We start from the raw sequence: 16,690 nt of genomic DNA, 5'->3' as shown, positions 1-16,690 counted from the left end.
TTTGTGCTACTCAAGGCCTTTCTAAGAACATAAGAAGAGCCATGTTGAATCAGGCCAAAGCCCATCGAGTTGAGCATTCTGTGTCACACAGTGGCCCACCAATTGTACATGAGAATCTTGAGCAGAAAGAGAAGGCAAACCCCCCCTTTCCCTTGACCCCCAACAAATGGTACTAAAGGGAATCCTGCCTGCCTCAATCAACATAGAGATGGCACTTGGACATTCATTTCAATAATCACCGATATATTTGGCATCCATGAATCTGTCTAATCCTGCCTTGAAGCTATCAAGGCTGACAGCTGTCACGACCTCTTCTGGAAGTGAATTCCATAAACCAATGACCCTCTGGGTGGAGAAATATTCCCCTTTATTTGTTCTCGCTTTCTTACCTGTCCCTGTTTGTAGCCCTTATTTTCCTTCAAGACTAATATAGTAGTTCCTTCCCCCAACAACTACTACTATGAGTTAACTTAGGCGGAGTGTGATTGCCCAAAAGACATCCAGTGAATTTCTATGAGGCTGAATCCCCCAATGTCAGGCCAACACTTCAATTACAATTAGCAGTAATCAATAGGATAATAAGTCATTTCCATTGTGTTTTTTGCTTCTTTTGCAAAGAACATCAATAAAGGACACTGCTAGTAGGTAGCAATATATTTGTCAAATGGATGGGCTGTATCTAAGCATAAGTAGAAAGTTACGGTATATCAGATGTTGATTTCTATACGGGATGGGAGCTGTATTTCAGTAAGATATGGTGGTTCTTTTCTTCCCTAATTTAGTTTATATATTTTCTATCCATTGTACCATTGTGCAGCACTATAATTTAAAAATCACTGTAATTTAAAAAGCTGATATGTAAGAACACATTTCACTTGTACAACATCATGCAAAATTTGGTGAACAAGAAAAGACAATTGAAGCCTAAATTAGCTCAATGAAAAAAGAATAAACAACAGAGCTTGAAATTCAAGTTTAACCTGCTAAGAGAATGTTGCTTATACAGTATGTCCCCAGATCTAAGATATTTGCTATTCAAGTTCAGAAGCAGCATGAAAATAGAGATGGAATGAAGTCACCCAGCCCTGTGTTGGACCATCATCACCATACAATTTTATATTAAGGGCTGAGAGAAAATACAATTCTTCCATTTAATTGCTCAGTACTGTTTCTTAAGGTAATTCTTATAAGAACACTATTTCAAGCAAAGTATCAATCCTTCCTTTAATATTTATTCAGGAGAGTTAATGGCAGAGATCAAATGGTCAAGTATAGCTCTATTAACCAAGTGACTTATTCGTTAACATTCCACTGCTAAATAATCACAAAGGAATATAAAAATAATTTGATTTTTTTGATTGGGAAAATATCTAATTTTGTGGCTAAGTGTTAAAGTTGGGGAAAACCACCACTGCTAGATCATCAGGCAATAAACAAACATGGATTTGGAAAATACTCTTGCAATGCTTTTGTTCATTTATTAAAGATGAATTTGATCACTAAGAGATGACCAAAAAACCCAGTCTAAATTAAATGTCTTGGGTATTTTCAGATATTTTCCTTAATCTCACCCATTTTCCCTTTTACATCTGATTGTAAGCTCTAGAAAGTGGACCAGAGATTGCAAGGAGACAGGCGTAAGAGCATCAAATAGATCCTTTTGTTTTACTATGTTTTTTTTATAATGGCAGCAAAACTCACATTACAAACTGTTGGGCCAAGGGTCTGATACAAGGCTTTAATTTCTTTTTTCCTAAAAAAACCCCAACAACTATCCAAGCCCATCATCAATATCAATCACAATCCTAAGCAAGCCTCTCCCTTCTTTTCTTTTTTTTCCTGCCATAAAACTAAAATATTATTTAGGAGGATATTTTACCATTATTCGTGGTTGGGAGGAAACAGGTCATCAAAGTAGTAGGTAAGTACAATTAGATAAATACAACTAGGCAAGCATATATGGAGCACAGTTCCATCAAACGGATTTTTCAGAACTTTAACTCTGGATGAATTTACATTCTCTGTTGAAAACAAATGAAGCTGGATAGCAAAACTGAAATGCAAGAAGCGGGAAAACAAGTATAAGGCATCCCGTTTGTTTCACAGAATTATTGCTATTAAGAAATTAATTCACCTAAGTGTTTGCAGCTCTACCACTATATTTAAATCTGTTGGGTATTTCCTTGAATCACGGAAAAGTCAGATTTGGCCAATTTTATAAATTTGGTCTGTTTATAAACTGGATTTACATTATCAAATTTTAAGGGATCATAACAGGATCCGGTGAATGCTACCAAGAGTAGATATTGGATGTAGGCAGGTGTTTTTCAATTGCATTTAAGTCATCGCAAAACATTCAGGCCCAGAAAGGCACAAATAAAATGTCTTTCTCACTCTTAGCAACGCAAAGATGTGCGGAGTTCAACTTCTGAATTTTGGGGAGAGTATTCTGGGAGTTGAAATTCATTCTGTTAAAATTGTCAAGGTTGAGAAAGACTTCTTTACATGTTTTGAAAAGAAGCAATGTCATCCCGAGACGCAAGATTTGGATCATGGAGAGCCTACCTTATTGCTAATAGGGGTTTGTAGATAGAATAAGTTAGGTTTTCTGAAGAATCCTCTGGTACAGTTGGAGGAGATACAGAAGCAAAGGTGACCACAACATTTCAATTCCTGAAGTATGCATACTTCAGCAAATGTGTCATTTCATGCAAGCGCCACCTACTTGAAACTATTTCCAGTGTCCTTTTGAGGATCAAGAAATAGTTACTACCAAGTAGGGCTTTAAAAGTAAACATTGGGGGAGAAAGGTCAGTGCTGAGAATTTGAAGCAAAGCTTCTGATGTTCTTGCTTCGAAAACCAGCTGACTGCTCTTGCTTTGATCTCTCTTCCACCAAAGCTCATAATTACCTCCCAAGTGTGGTTAGCAATGCTGGAGGCATGCTAAAGACAAGTCCTTGGGTTCAGAAACCCAAGTGTTTTTCAGGACTGTTTCAAAACCCATGATCTTTACTATTTTTATTGCAACAAACTAACGATGCCAGTTCACACAGGGGTACACATCAGCTAAAAATGCCCCTTTGTAAATACACCTAAGATGTAAAATGGACAAATATATTCCATGTAGATAGCATGTAAGTACATAGACCAGAGAAAAGCATGTCTATCTTTTTTCAAGGTATTTGTGTAATTGTGGAAGCAAAGACTTCTCTAAAACTGGGAGACCTGTTTTGCTGAATTACATACATTTAAAATTTAAATCCCACTGACAAATTGCACGCCGAAACATATACCACTGAAACGGAGTCCATCTTACACTTGTCCTAATTACTGACATCGCTGCTTTTGGAAATGCAAGTAAAAAAAGTCACATTCCAAGCATTTCAAATTTTAATAGGAAGAACTGTGAAAGTCAGCCACTTGTTTCAAAAGTTGATCAAGCACCCTCCAGCATCAAAGTAAAGTTATTGGAGAGGGAGAGGAAAATAGAATAAATCAAGTCTCTTTTGAAGCCATACTCTATATGGTCAAGCTTTCACAGATTACAAAATTGTACATTAAGTGGGCAGATAAGAATCTAACACTCCCTATGCGTAGACACCATATACAGCATTCATTGACATAATTTTCATTAATGTACCAGTAAAAAAATTTATTTTGGGCTCTGGTCACCTTAGGCTATTCATCAAATACCTTTTCTCAAGTCACCCCAAATACAGTGCACAGCTTGCTGAGAAGTGTTGAAGTGGAAAACAGGGTGGTGTGGAGGGCGGAGGAGAATTTGATTCCTGGCTTCATGGATTAGTGGTTCAAAACAGGTGTGCAAAAAGGAAAGAGGAAGGTCAGATGAAATTTCATGATGGTTCCTCCAAAAATATGAGACCGAAGGGGCCAGAATGGCTGAGAGAATATGCAGAGTATATATTTTTGCACACACTTTTACACACATCTAACTATAGTACATGTAAAAATATATGCTATACATACACCCATCCTCTTGGAGGTGCTTTTTTAAAGACACCATCTGAATGTGTACATGTGTGATTAGCTATGTATGCATTGGTATGTATTAAATTTATATATCCTACTAAGTGTATTATGTGCATATGTACACATACGTACAGGCAGGCAACTTGCCAACCTTCTAATATCTACCTTATTTTTTTTTCAGTACAAAAACCATTGTCTTTCACCATAGAACGCATTAAGTACAACTTTTGAAATAGTTTCCCCCCCACCCTTTGTATAGCAGCTGGTTTCTTACACATTGATCCTTGCACACAAAATCACATACAAAAAATTGCAAAAGGGAAGAGAGTGCGGGGAAAAAAAGAAAGAAAAGTGTGTGTGGCAACATGTGAATCCACACTGCTGTGTTTCTTTTCAGGTGCCCTGGATGGGAAATCCTCCTTTTGCAGCACTATTCATGGGAGTGTGCAGACAAAACACTTCTCTTATTGCACTTTTTTTTTTTTTTTTTGCTTCCAGGCTATTACAACAAAACACACTGTTTATATCTCACAGAATGTGCCCTCTGTTTACATTATTGGACTACAAGATATATTAACCCTAAAGCCTTACTGCCTCCCCCAACCCAACCCAGCCCAGGCCACCCACTCCCATCCCATCTATAAAGGAAATAATAGGTAACAAAATTGGTGGCTGCTCACTAGCAGAGTGCAAGAGTACACGCCGAATGGTATTTTCTTCCGCAGTACTGCAGAAGAGTTTACTTCTAACACGGTAAATGATGCCATGCAGAGAAAAGGATGGCAAAGAGGAGAACGACTATAAAATACAAGAAAAACAGTGAGGATGGAGAGAAAGAGATTCTCTTGGGGGGGGGGGGGAGAAGACAGAACAAATAGCCAAAGGATTTGGGGTGGGGTGGGGAAGCACAACATGGCAAGTGCTGAAGGAGGGCAGTGGGGCTGGGGGGGAGTTGTTTGTTTCAATTTAGTCCATTTCATGTAAACAAGCTAATAATTCTCCTCGGATTCGACAGGTTAAAAAGGTGGCAGTTCCAAGTGTAAAGGACTGTGTTTCCAAAAGTTTGTTCAGCCATACCACAGCCAGCGTGAAAGATGGGGAGGAGAAAAAACCAAAGCACAGGACCAGGAAAGGTCTAAATTCGGAGCCCTTGGTAGGGTTGTTGGCTCTGGTTGTCTCTAGACCAAAGAAATCACACTACTGTTTTAGTGAACCCATTTCCCCCCCCCCCTTTCCTCTTTTTTTAATGGTGTGAAAAAAAAAGTGTCTTCTTCCTCTTTCCCTTTGCTCAAAGACGGGTCTGTGCCTCAGGAACGTAGATTTCAATGCTGTCCGCGCTCTCGGTGGCAGAGTTTTGTCGAACGGAAGCAGCACGCTTGGCTGCCATGAGGCGTTTCCGAGCTTCCTGGCGCTGTTTGTCCACCGAGTTGGATGCCTTGTCCCGGTTTAGCTGAGATTTCGGTTTAGCTGGCTTCTTTGGAACAGGAGGGGGTGGTTTCTTTTCTTCCTTTAGGGAGGAATGATAGCAAAAATGTAGAAAACCAGAATTTGTAATGCTCAATATTACACAGCACGGGCAGAAGTGGATTTTTTAAAATGAAATAACAGTTGCGAATACAGTGATACCTCGTCTTACAAACTTAATTGGTTCCGGGAAGAGGTTCATAAGGTGAAAGGTTCGTAAGACGAAACAATGTTTCCCATAGGAATCAATGGAAAAGCGATTAATGCGTGCAAGCCCAAAATTCACCCCTTTTGCCAGCCAAAGTGCCCATTTTTGCGCTGCTGGGATTCCCCTGAGGCTCCCCTCCATGGGAAACCCCACCTCCGGACTTCTGTGTTTTTGCGATGCTGCAGGGGAATCCCAGCATTGCAAAAACGAGCGCTTCGCTGGCAACGGAAGTCTGGAGGTGGGGTTTCCCAGTGAAGGGAGCATCAGTGAAATTGCAGCATCACAAAAACACCAAAGTCCTTGAAACCCCACCTCTGGACCTCTGTGTTTTTGCGATGCTGTGATTTCACTGAGGCTCCCCTCGCTTGGAAACCCCACCTCTGGACTTTTGGTGCCAGTGAAGTGTCCGTTTTTGCGATGCTGGGATTCCCTGCTGGGATTCCCCTGCAGCATCACAAAAACATGGATGTCCGGAGGGGTTTCCCATTGAGGGGAGCCTCAGGGGAATCCCAGCAGCGCAAAAACGGGTGCTGCGCTGGCAAAGAAAGTCCGGAGGCAGGGCATCCCAACGGCGGTGGTGGGTTTGTAAGGTGAAAATAGTTTGTAAGAAGAGGCAAAAAAATCTTAAATCCCGGGTTTGTATCTCGAAAAGTTTGTATGACGAGGGGTTTGTAAGATGAGGTATCACTGTACATCTATATATCAAAAATTCCATTCCTGCCTCCTTTATTTTCGAGGTACTTCTTGACTTATGACCACAATTGGGAACAGAATTTCCATTGCTAAGCAAAGCAAGGTGGTTGGTAAGTAAATTTGCACCCAATTTATGATTTTTTTGGAGGTCATGGTTGTTAAGTGTACCACTGCAGTTGTTAAGAAAAATCACATGGTCCTTAAGCAAATCTGGCTTTGGTTGTCAGAAGCCAGCTGGGAAGATTGCAAATAGTGATCACATGACATACCTTGCCCCCCCCAAAAAATATTGCAACTGCTATAAATACATGTCAGTTGCCAAGTACCCAAATTTTGATCACATGATTGGGGAAGCTATGATGGCCTTAAGCATGAGGACTGATAAGAAGTTATTTTCCCCGCCGGTATCATTGTAACTTTAAATGATTGCTAAACAAATGGTTCTAAGTCAAAGATTACCTGTATTTCTTTCCCCTTACTTTGATGATGATGATAATGATAATAATGATAATGATGATGATAACAACAACAACAATAATAATAATAATAACAACAATAATAATTTATTAGATTTATTAGATTTGTATGCTGCCGCTCTCCGAATCTTTTGATGAGTTTTCGTATACAGTGGTACCTCAAGATACAAACCCCTCGTCTTACGAACAACTCGTGATACGAACCCGGGGTTCAGAAAAAATTTGCCTCTTCTTACGAACTTTTTTCGAGTTACGAACCGGCGTTCGGAGACTGCTGGGAAGCCGCGCGGCTGTTTTAAAAGGTGACAGCCGGGCGGCGGGGCTTCCCAGAAGCCTCCCGAACGCCGGTTCGTAACTCGAACGAAGTTCGTAAGAAGAGGCAAAATTTTTCTGAACCCCGGGTTTGGTTCGGGAGGTTGCTGGGAAGCCCCCCAGCCCGGCTGTCACCTTTTAAAAGAGCCGCGCCGCTTCCCAGCTGTCTCCCGAAGCCGAACGCGGAAGTTCGGCTTTGGCGTTCGGCTTCAGGAGACAGCTGGGAAGCAGCGCGGCTGTTTTAAAAGGTCGCAGCTGGCCTGGGGGGCTTCCCAGCACCCCCCCGAACCTGGGTTCGGGGACGTGCTGGGAAGCCCCCCAGGCCGGCTGCGACCTTTTAAAAGAGCCGCGCCACTTCCCAGCTGTCTCCTGAAGCCGAACGGTTCCGCGTTCGGCTTCAGGAGACAGCTGGGAAGCGGCGTGGCTCTTTTAAAAGGTCGCAGCCGGCCTGGGGGGCTTCCCAGCAACCTCAACAGTTTTTAGAAGTAACTCCTCTATATGAGAAGTGTAGCAAAATGATATGGCTTTGAGGCATGGTCCTGGACAAAAGAAAACTTTAATTTGGATTGAACCACTTCCAGGATACCTTGAGTTGCTTCTAAGTCAGAAAGATTATTTGTAAAAATCACCAGATCCCCAACAGTTCTTGGAAGTCTGGATGGAAATGGAATGTTCAAAAATTATCTGGAATATTCTGTCCCCAAAATGGAGAGCGTTACATATCTGTACCTTCAATCTTTTTTTATCTTCACTAGATTTAAAATTGCAATCAGGAGTATCCACAGTGGGAGTAAAAAAAAATCAAGACAGTGATTGATGTGTTTAATCAATTTTCCAAAACTTCACCAAGCGTGCATACTTCAATAAACTTCACCAGACAACTACCAGTAATTCTAATTTCCTAATATATTTAATGCAGGTGCATTTAGGATGTTTAACATGGACAAGAGACATTCTCTATACATCTATCAAAATGACAATGTAGACTAGGAGTTTGACTCTGGTATTCTTGATGCTTACCTTCTTCTCCAATGGTTCTGTCACCTGCCAACCATTAGCTTTCAGGTGGTACAGCTCATCAAATTTCATGCTGATGTCTTCAATGGACAACTGTAAGAGATCCCAAAACCCAGCAAGGTCCTGTGCTGTGGGCCTAGGATTGGAACTGGGGTTCTGCAGTGAACAAACAAGGCAGATGAAGTTCTCCCAAAACATTGCAGTTCATTTAGAATTTTAAAAATGAACTTGATTCAAATTGCAGATAGTTTTAAAGTTGATGCTAACAGTAACGGACAGATCCAAGTTCACTTTGAATGCAAGTAGCACATGCAATTTGGTGCCGTGAACTTTATTTCTTTTCTATCAATGGTTTACGACATAACAGAGTAGGCTGCTGTTATTGTCGATACTGTTTTTTTGTGGATTGATCCTGCACTTGCCAAGCAAAGAAATTGCTCAAGAGCAATATGCATTGTAGCCTATTCGGAACAAGAATTGAGGTCTATTCCTTGCCATCAAGGGAAACTACTGAGAGCACCAGGTGTGGCAAAGAATCTAAAACAATACTTGTCTTCAATTTTTTACTCCCAAGTCTTCAGGAGGATCAAAGGCAATCTTAGACCATCATTATCCCCGATCAATAATAACTATGTATGGTATTTAAAAATCTGTTCTCACCGGAGTGGTGGGGAGATGATATTCCAGGTTGGGGATCACTGTAGAAAAGTGATATTCCAGGTTGGGGATCACTGTAGAAAAGGTCCCCCTTTTAGATTCCATCAGATGGAATCCTTAGCGGATGGGGCTTACAAATGGACTACAGCAATGTGCTCCACATGGGGCTCCCCTTAAAGAATACCTGGAGATTTCAGTGGATGCAAAATGTAGCAGCCTCTGATTCGATGGGTGGATGCAATTGGGGAGAGGTGGCCCATCAGATAGCTTGGCCTCAATGTTAAATATGGCTTGAAAGGTCAAAAACAGCACTCTGAATTGCACCCAGAGGCACACTGGTAATCCATGCAGCTCACAGAGCAGAAGTGTGATGTGTGTCCTCCTAGGGACATAACAACTGTCTGTGCTGCTACATTTTGCATCCACTGAAGCCCCTTGATACTCTTCAAGGGGAGCCCCATGAGAAGCACATCATGGTAGTCCATTTGGAAGGTGACCAGGACATGAATAACTATGAGCAGAGCCTCAAAAACCAGGAATGGATGGAATGGGTGTGCTATACAAAGTTGTACGAAAACCCTCTTAGTCACAGTTGCCACCTGCTTCTCAAGCAATAATCGTAATTCCAGAAGGACTGCCCAGATTCTGCACTGGATCTGCTGGTGGCAGTGCCATCCTATCTACATCAAAGATAGTAAAGTCTCAGATCCAGAAGCCCCTAAGACTTAAAAACCAGTCTGTCCAGAAGGCCCTAAGACTTAGAAACCAGTCAGTAAACAATGTTGTCTGGCGGGCCTCAGGGGAAGAGCCTTCTCTGTGGCGGCCCCGGCCCTTTGGATATCAACTCCCCCCAGAGATTAGGACTGCCCCCACCCTCCTTGCCTTTCATAAACTCTTTAAAACCCATCTCTGTTGTTAGGCTTGGGGGAACTGAGACATCTCCCCCAGGCTTTTATTTTTTATGTATGGTATGCGTGTGTTGCATGGTTTTTAAATGATGGGTTTTTTAATATTAGATTTGTTTACATTGTAACATTTATTATTGTTGTGAGCTGCCCCGAGTCTTCGGAGAGGGGCGGCATACAAATCTAATAAATTATTATTAATTATTACAATTGTCTTGCCCCCTATCCTGCTCATGCCATAGAATATTCAAATGTGCAAGTAATGCCATTTTTGTCCTATGTTAAGCACCGGGGGGTCTAGAGCAGTGATGGCAAACCTTTTTTCCCTCTGGTGCTGAAAGCGTATGCACACCTGCACGAGTGCCCATATCCATAATTCAATGCCTGGGGAGGGGGAAAATTGCCTCCCTTGCCGCCCTGGTGGCCCTCTCAAGGCCAAAAACAGCCCATTTCCCAACTTCTGGTGGACCCGCCAGGCCCGTCTTTCACCCTCCCTAGGCTCCAGAGGCTTCCCTGGAGCCTGGGGAGGGCAAAAACACCCTCCCCCCATCTGCCCGGGGTCCCTCCAGAAGCCGAAAATGCCCTCCCAAAGCCTCCAGGTGAGCTGAAAATCAGCTGGCCAGTGCACATATGTGTGCTGGAGCTGAGCTAGGGCAACAGCTTGCATGCCGGCAGATATGGCTCTGCATGCCACCTGTGGCACCCATGCCATAGGTTCGCCATCACTGGTCTAGATGATTTGCTTCATACAGATTTTGTTAAAGCTGCTGCACAACCTTCCCTGAAATAGGGAGGTTCTTGAGAAGAGATGAACCAATGCTTTCTTGGTTGATTTGTCTAATTAGAATGATGAATTCATTGCCATAAGAACCAAGAAGAATCAGAATTTTATGTAGTATGGAATAAAGTGTATATACGGATAAATAAGAAAAAGAAGAATGTATGACTTACATTTTGTGTTTTATTTAGTCTATAAATGAAAGTTTTCTATATATATAAGATCAAATAGAGTTTCTTCTTAAAGTATTAAGTGGATTTAAAGTATTAATAAGGTATTCTTTTTCTGTATGGAAACTTAACTTCTAGAATAAGCAGGGGTATTTCAATCAGAAGAGGCATGAATTTAATAAGCTAGTAGCTGAGCTCAGGGTCGTAATGATCATACACACTTCTTCACGCCCAGCCCATTACACCATTCCCTATAACAACATGCCCCAGGCATATCCATAGGATCTGCACTAAAGTTAACTGGGAATCAATTCAAGTAATTTTGTCTGGCAGATGCTCTGAAAATTTCTCTGGACAATCTTGTTCAGTGTTTCCCAATCTCGGCAACTTGAAGATATTTGGACTTCAACTCCCAGAATTTCCCAGCCAGCAAATGCTGGCTGGGGAATTCTGGGAGTTGAAGTCCAGACATCTTCATGTTGTCAAGATTGGGAAACATTGTTAGATGATTCCCTTGAGTTCTCTCCACCCAGAAGAGCTCAAGTCACCCAGAACAAGGCCACTGGGCAGCAATCCACAGATGCAATAAGAGCAAAGACATATTGTCTGCCACAAGGTAGCCTCCCTGGTTCAGTCGAGTTCAGTCTTTGTTGACCTCCAATGATGCTTTAGACATCTCTTCTCCCATTTCACCTTCCTAGCTGTTCCATAAACCATAGAAAGTAGCAGGATCCATGGGAAGGGAGAGGTCACATGACATACCCTGATTCAGGTTCATAGCCACCTTCTTGTACCAAGTGCCTACAGTCCTAATGTTCCGTCTTCTCAGTACCCATCTTATGTACATAAACTATGTTATATCCAGGGGTGGGCAGCAGGCAGGACGGGGTGGAACACAGTTCCACCAGTGGAAATGAATCTGCATGCATAGCTCCAGCTGACTGGCGGCAGTAACTTCCTGGATTACTGGTCTCAGCTCGGCTCTCCTTTTTTTTCCTTGCTGCTGCTGCTGTGTGCTCCTCACTTTTTTCCTCTTTATTATTTATTATTATTATTATTATTTATTAGATTTGTATGCCGCCCCTCTCCGTAGACTCGGGGTGGCTCACAACAATAACAAGAACAATGTAAAAAACAAATCTAATAATTTAAAAAACACTAAAAACCCCATTATTAAAAGCAAACACACACACAAACATTCCACGTATAAACTGTATAGGCCCGGGGGAGATGTGTCAGTTCCCCCATGCCTGACGACAGAGATGGGTCTTAAGAACTTTACGAAAGGCAAGGAGGGTGGGGGCAACTCTGATATCTGGGGGGAGTTGGTTCCAAAGGGTCGGGGCCACCACAGAGAAGGCTCTTCCCCTGGGTCCCGCCAAACGACATTGTTTAGTTGATGGGACCCGGAGAAGGCCGACTCTGTGGGACCTAATCAGTCGCTAGGATTCATGCAGCAGAAGGCGGTCCCTGAGATATTCTGGTCCGATGCCATAAAGGGCTTTATAGGTCATAACCAACACTTTGAATTGTGACCGGAAATTGATCAGCAAGCAATGCAGACTGCGGAGTGTTGGTGTAACATGGGCATACTTGGGGGAGGCCAATGACTGCTCTCGCAGCTGCATTCTGCACGATCTGAAGTTTCCGAACACTTTTCAAAGGTAGCCCCATGTAGAGAGCATTACAGTAGTCAAACCTCGAGGTGATGAGGGCATGAGTGACTGTGAGCAGTGAGTCCCGGAGCAAATAGGGCCGCAGTAACTTCCTGGATTACCAGTCTCAGCTCGGCTCTCCTTTTTTTCCTTACTGCTGCTGCTGTGTGCTCCTCACTTTTTTCCTGTTTCCTCCTTCCTGGCCTCGGACAAGCTTCCCTCTCTCCTGCCTGGCTCCCCTCCAGCCTAACGCAGCTACCTCCCATGGCCAGGAGAACCGTGTCGTGCCGAAACAGTCTGGGCTGTGGTCTTTTCCCCCTCGTGAAGCCCTCACTCTGCCCACAGCTGAGATGAAAAGGCATCGTGCGGAAAAAACAGTTCACTTGAACGATGACGATTGTTCAAGCCACTCCCACCTGGTCACATGACCATCAAGCCACACCCACCAAATAAGCCACACAGTGTGGCAGTAAAAATTTTGGCTGCCCATTACTGGTTATATCTATGTATACTACCAATACATACTTGACAAAATAAATGAATAAATAAAAAATGGTAACTAAGGTCTCCGTTGGACCATGAAACAGACCATCACAAACAATCGCATTGCCTTTTGGAACCCTTCATGGTCCATTCATTGCCGGCAATGGACCGATGTTACCTGCACTCTCTCTGAATCCAATTAAATAACCACCTCAAAGTGGAGATGAGTTGCATAAGACTATATCCATGCTGGAGGAGTGAGTTTGATACGAATAACAGAGATCTGCATACTCACCAAGTTTTGGTCACAGAGGCCACGGAATTGCTGGAATTTCTGTGACATTAGTAGTTGTGCACTGCCCACTGCACTGAGGACTTTGCCTAAGACTGGATGTGATAAGAAATAAAGAGAGAGAGAGAAAGAGAGAGAGAGAGAGAGAGAGAGAGAGAGAGAGAGAGAGAGAGAGAGAGAGAGAGAGAGAGAGAGAACAGTCAAGCAAGGTAAATAATTCAAAAATGCCAGGAGACTTAAGGTAAAAAGACCTTCTTTTGACCTTTAGGCATATTTATCTCCCTTCCAAGAACAGAAATATTTCACTCAGAGCCATTAAAGGCAAGCCATTACAAATGACTTCTGGATTCCCCCCACCCAGTGCATATTTGGTTAGCCCATGTTCTTTCTACTGCCAACATCAACTGCCTGTACAGAAATGGCAGGCAGCCACACTGCCGAATGACATTTTGTTTATGACAGAGGGCCAGTGAAGTCTTCAGGGAAGAAAAAGTTGATTTCCAAGGCTATTTCCCCCACAACTAACCCTTTTCACACAATATTTGTGGCCACAAAGTAAACATTCAAAAAATGCACAGGTTTGTGACCCAGGACTTCTCATCATCATAGATTTATCAACACTTTGATGGGTGGATAGAGCCTAACAGCCTATATTCCACAACAAGTGAATATTTTATAAATTGGTTTTTGTTGCCAAAAGGAGATTTAGACCGTCCTGGCCTGCTCTCTCTTCCTAACCACACTGAAAAAAATCTCAGAAAAAAAAGGATTCCTATTTAAAACTCCACATCCTGTACATTTAACTTTCTTCAGAATTATAGAGTATTGATGGCACCATGGCATCTTTCCAAATGAGAAAAAAAGATGCAACATTTATTTCCAAGGTATCAGTGAAAGCAAAGAAGTGGCACGCCCTATCAATTGGGACAACTGATTTATTTATTTATTTATTTATTCATTCATTCATTCATTCATTCATTCATTCATTCATTCATTCATTCATTCATTTATTAATCAGATTTGTATGCTGCCCCTCTCTGCAGACTCGGGGCGGCTCACAGCAATAATAATACAATGTAACAAATCTAATATTTAAGTTAATTTAAAAAACCCCAATTTAGAGACCAATCATACATACTAGCATACCATGCATAAATTTTATAAACCTAGGGGGAAGGAAATGTCAATTCCCCCATGCCTGATGACAGAGGTGGGTTTTAAGGAGCTTACGAAAGGCTAGGAGGGTGGGGGCAACTCTGATATCTGGGGGGAGTTGGTTCCAAAGGGTCGGGGCCGCCACACGACATTGTTTAGTTGACGGGACCCGGAGAAGGCCAACGCTGTGGGACCTAACTGGTCGCTGGGATTCGTGCGGCAGAAGGCGGTCCCGGAGATATTCTGGTCCGGTGCCATGAAGGGCTTTATAGGTCATAACCAACACTTTGAATTGTGACCGGAAACTGATCGGCAACCAATGCAGACTGCGGAGTGTTGGTGTGACATGGGCATATTTAGGAAAGCCCATGATAGCTCTTGCAGCTGCATTCTGCACGATCTGAAGTTTCCGAACACTTTTCAAAGGTAGCCCCATGGAGAGATCATTACAGTAGTCAAGCCTCGAGGTGATGAGGGCATGAGTGACTGTAAGCAGTGAGTCCCGGTCCAAATAGGGCCGCAACTGGTGCACCAGGCGAACCTGGGCAAACTGGTTCTTCCCTGACTGGTTAATCACAATTGAAATCCGAAAAAAAATTAAGGCATTAAGATGTACAGAGTTCTGCTATTTATCTGCACAATCCCTAGCATAGAGAAAGGGGCCTCCTTCCAACCAATTGCTTTTGGGCCCAGCTCTGTGCATCAGGCATGGAAAGGTTTTGCCCACTTTAAGCTTCAAATCTGTTTGAAGTGACATAGGGGAAGGTTTGGTAGGGAAGGTTTGCCTATTTGCCGATGATTCTAAAGTGTGCAATAGGGTTGATATTCCTGGAGGCGTCTGTAATATGGTAAATGATTTAGCTTTACTAGATAAATGGTCAAAGCAGTGGAAACTGCAGTTTAATGTTTCCAAATGTAAAATAATGCACTTGGGGAAAAGGAATCCTCAATCTGAGTATTGCACTGGCAGTTCTGTGTTAGCAAAAACTTCAGAAGAAAAGGATTTAGGGGTAGTGATTTCTGGCAGTCTCAAAATGGGTGAACAGTGCAGTCAGGCGGTAGGGAAAGCAAGTAGGATGCTTGGCTGCATAGCTAGAGGTATAACAAGCAGGAAGAGGGAGATTATGATCCCGCTATATAGAATGCTGGTGAGACCACGTTTTGAATACTGTGTTCAGTTCTGGAGACCTCACCTACAAAAAGATATTGACAAAATTGAACGGGTCCAAAGACGGGCTACAAGAATGGTGGAAGGTCTTAAGCATAAAACGTATCAGGAAAGACTTAATGAACTCAATCTGTATAGTCTGGAGGACAGAAGGAAAAGGGGGGACATGATCGAAACATTTAAATATATTAAAGGGTTAAATAAGGTCCAGGAGGGAAGTGTTTTTAATAGGAAAGTGAACACAAGAACAAGGGGACACAATCTGAAGTTAGTTGGGGGAAAGATCAAAAGCAACGTGAGAAAATATTATTTTACTGAAAGAGTAGTAGATCCTTGGAACAAACTGCAGCAGACGTGGTAGATAAATCCACAGTAACTGAATTTAAACATGCCTGGGATAAACATATATCCATCCTAAGATAAAATACAGAAAATAGTATAAGGGCAGACTAGATGGACCATGAGGTCTTTTTCTGCCATCAGACCTCTATGTTTCTAAATCTCGCTAAAGCCAGGTTATCATCCTTGCTCACCTTCTTCGGAGAGATTATTCTCTTTAGTCTCTTGGTCCATCTGTCGACACCACCCTTCCAACCTTTCCGTCTCTGCCTGCAGCAGCTTCTGAAACCAGTACCCATCCCTTCGGCAAGCTCCCGGCTGTGTTGGTTCTGATGGAGTGTTGGTGGACGTTTCAAGCCAAGGATCAGGAGGAGGGAGAGAGGAAGGCTCCAGGGCTGGGTCATTGCTGTCTCCATAGGAGAGGTTTTTCTTGCTCTCAGAGGGCATGGCTGCTTGCCTCGTGTTAGCATCAAGTTTGTTGGAGTTGTTGCAGGGGGAACAATCAGCAAGGTTTCTTTCGGATGATTTACAGGTAGAGTTATTCAGCTCTTGGGAGTCAGAATCTGTATCCTGCTTGTTGGCCATGCTGTGAGAGTGGCTGTTGCTGTAAGATGAAAGAGGGGCAAGAGAGAGAGAGTCAGGAAAAGCAGCCCTTACAGAGAGGGGCTGGTTCTATTCCCCTGCAAACAGGGACAACCATATGTATTTGTTTATGCATCTGCAGCTGCATTTCCTTGCCCGTCTTTCCCTGCACACAAATACACACACTATACATGCAGACAGACGATAATTATAAGGTTGCCTGCTTACTGCAGTAGGGCATCCAAACAAAAACGGGCCCGCATCTGTAATTACATCTCCTGTTCTATTGTTCAGTCCAGACTCCCAAAGATTCTCTTACATGACTAAGCCTCTTTGTTTTTGGTG

General features: G+C 42.7%; 1 protein-coding gene across 14 annotated transcripts in view; it reads right to left on the bottom strand.

Moving 5' to 3' along the window:
* Positions 1-1,638: 1,638 nt before the first annotated feature.
* Positions 1,639-16,690, bottom strand: part of DLGAP4 (DLG associated protein 4) — a 401,980-nt gene continuing 386,928 nt past the window's right edge. For all 14 annotated transcript variants that reach the window (XM_070744825.1, XM_070744826.1, XM_070744831.1 and 11 more), the window contains 4 exons: positions 15,958-16,367; positions 13,105-13,196; positions 8,165-8,317; positions 1,639-5,498 (listed from right to left, as the gene is read on the bottom strand). In XM_070744825.1, the coding sequence (XP_070600926.1) occupies positions 5,280-5,498; positions 8,165-8,317; positions 13,105-13,196; positions 15,958-16,367 (874 nt within the window). In that variant the 3' untranslated portion in view covers positions 1,639-5,279. The remainder of the gene's footprint in view (positions 5,499-8,164; positions 8,318-13,104; positions 13,197-15,957; positions 16,368-16,690) is intronic.

The sequence above is a fragment of the Erythrolamprus reginae genome, chromosome 3, assembly GCF_031021105.1.
Source record: "Erythrolamprus reginae isolate rEryReg1 chromosome 3, rEryReg1.hap1, whole genome shotgun sequence".
In the NCBI taxonomy this organism is placed as follows: domain Eukaryota; kingdom Metazoa; phylum Chordata; class Lepidosauria; order Squamata; family Dipsadidae; genus Erythrolamprus; species Erythrolamprus reginae.
This window is presented reverse-complemented; position numbering and strand designations above follow the sequence as displayed.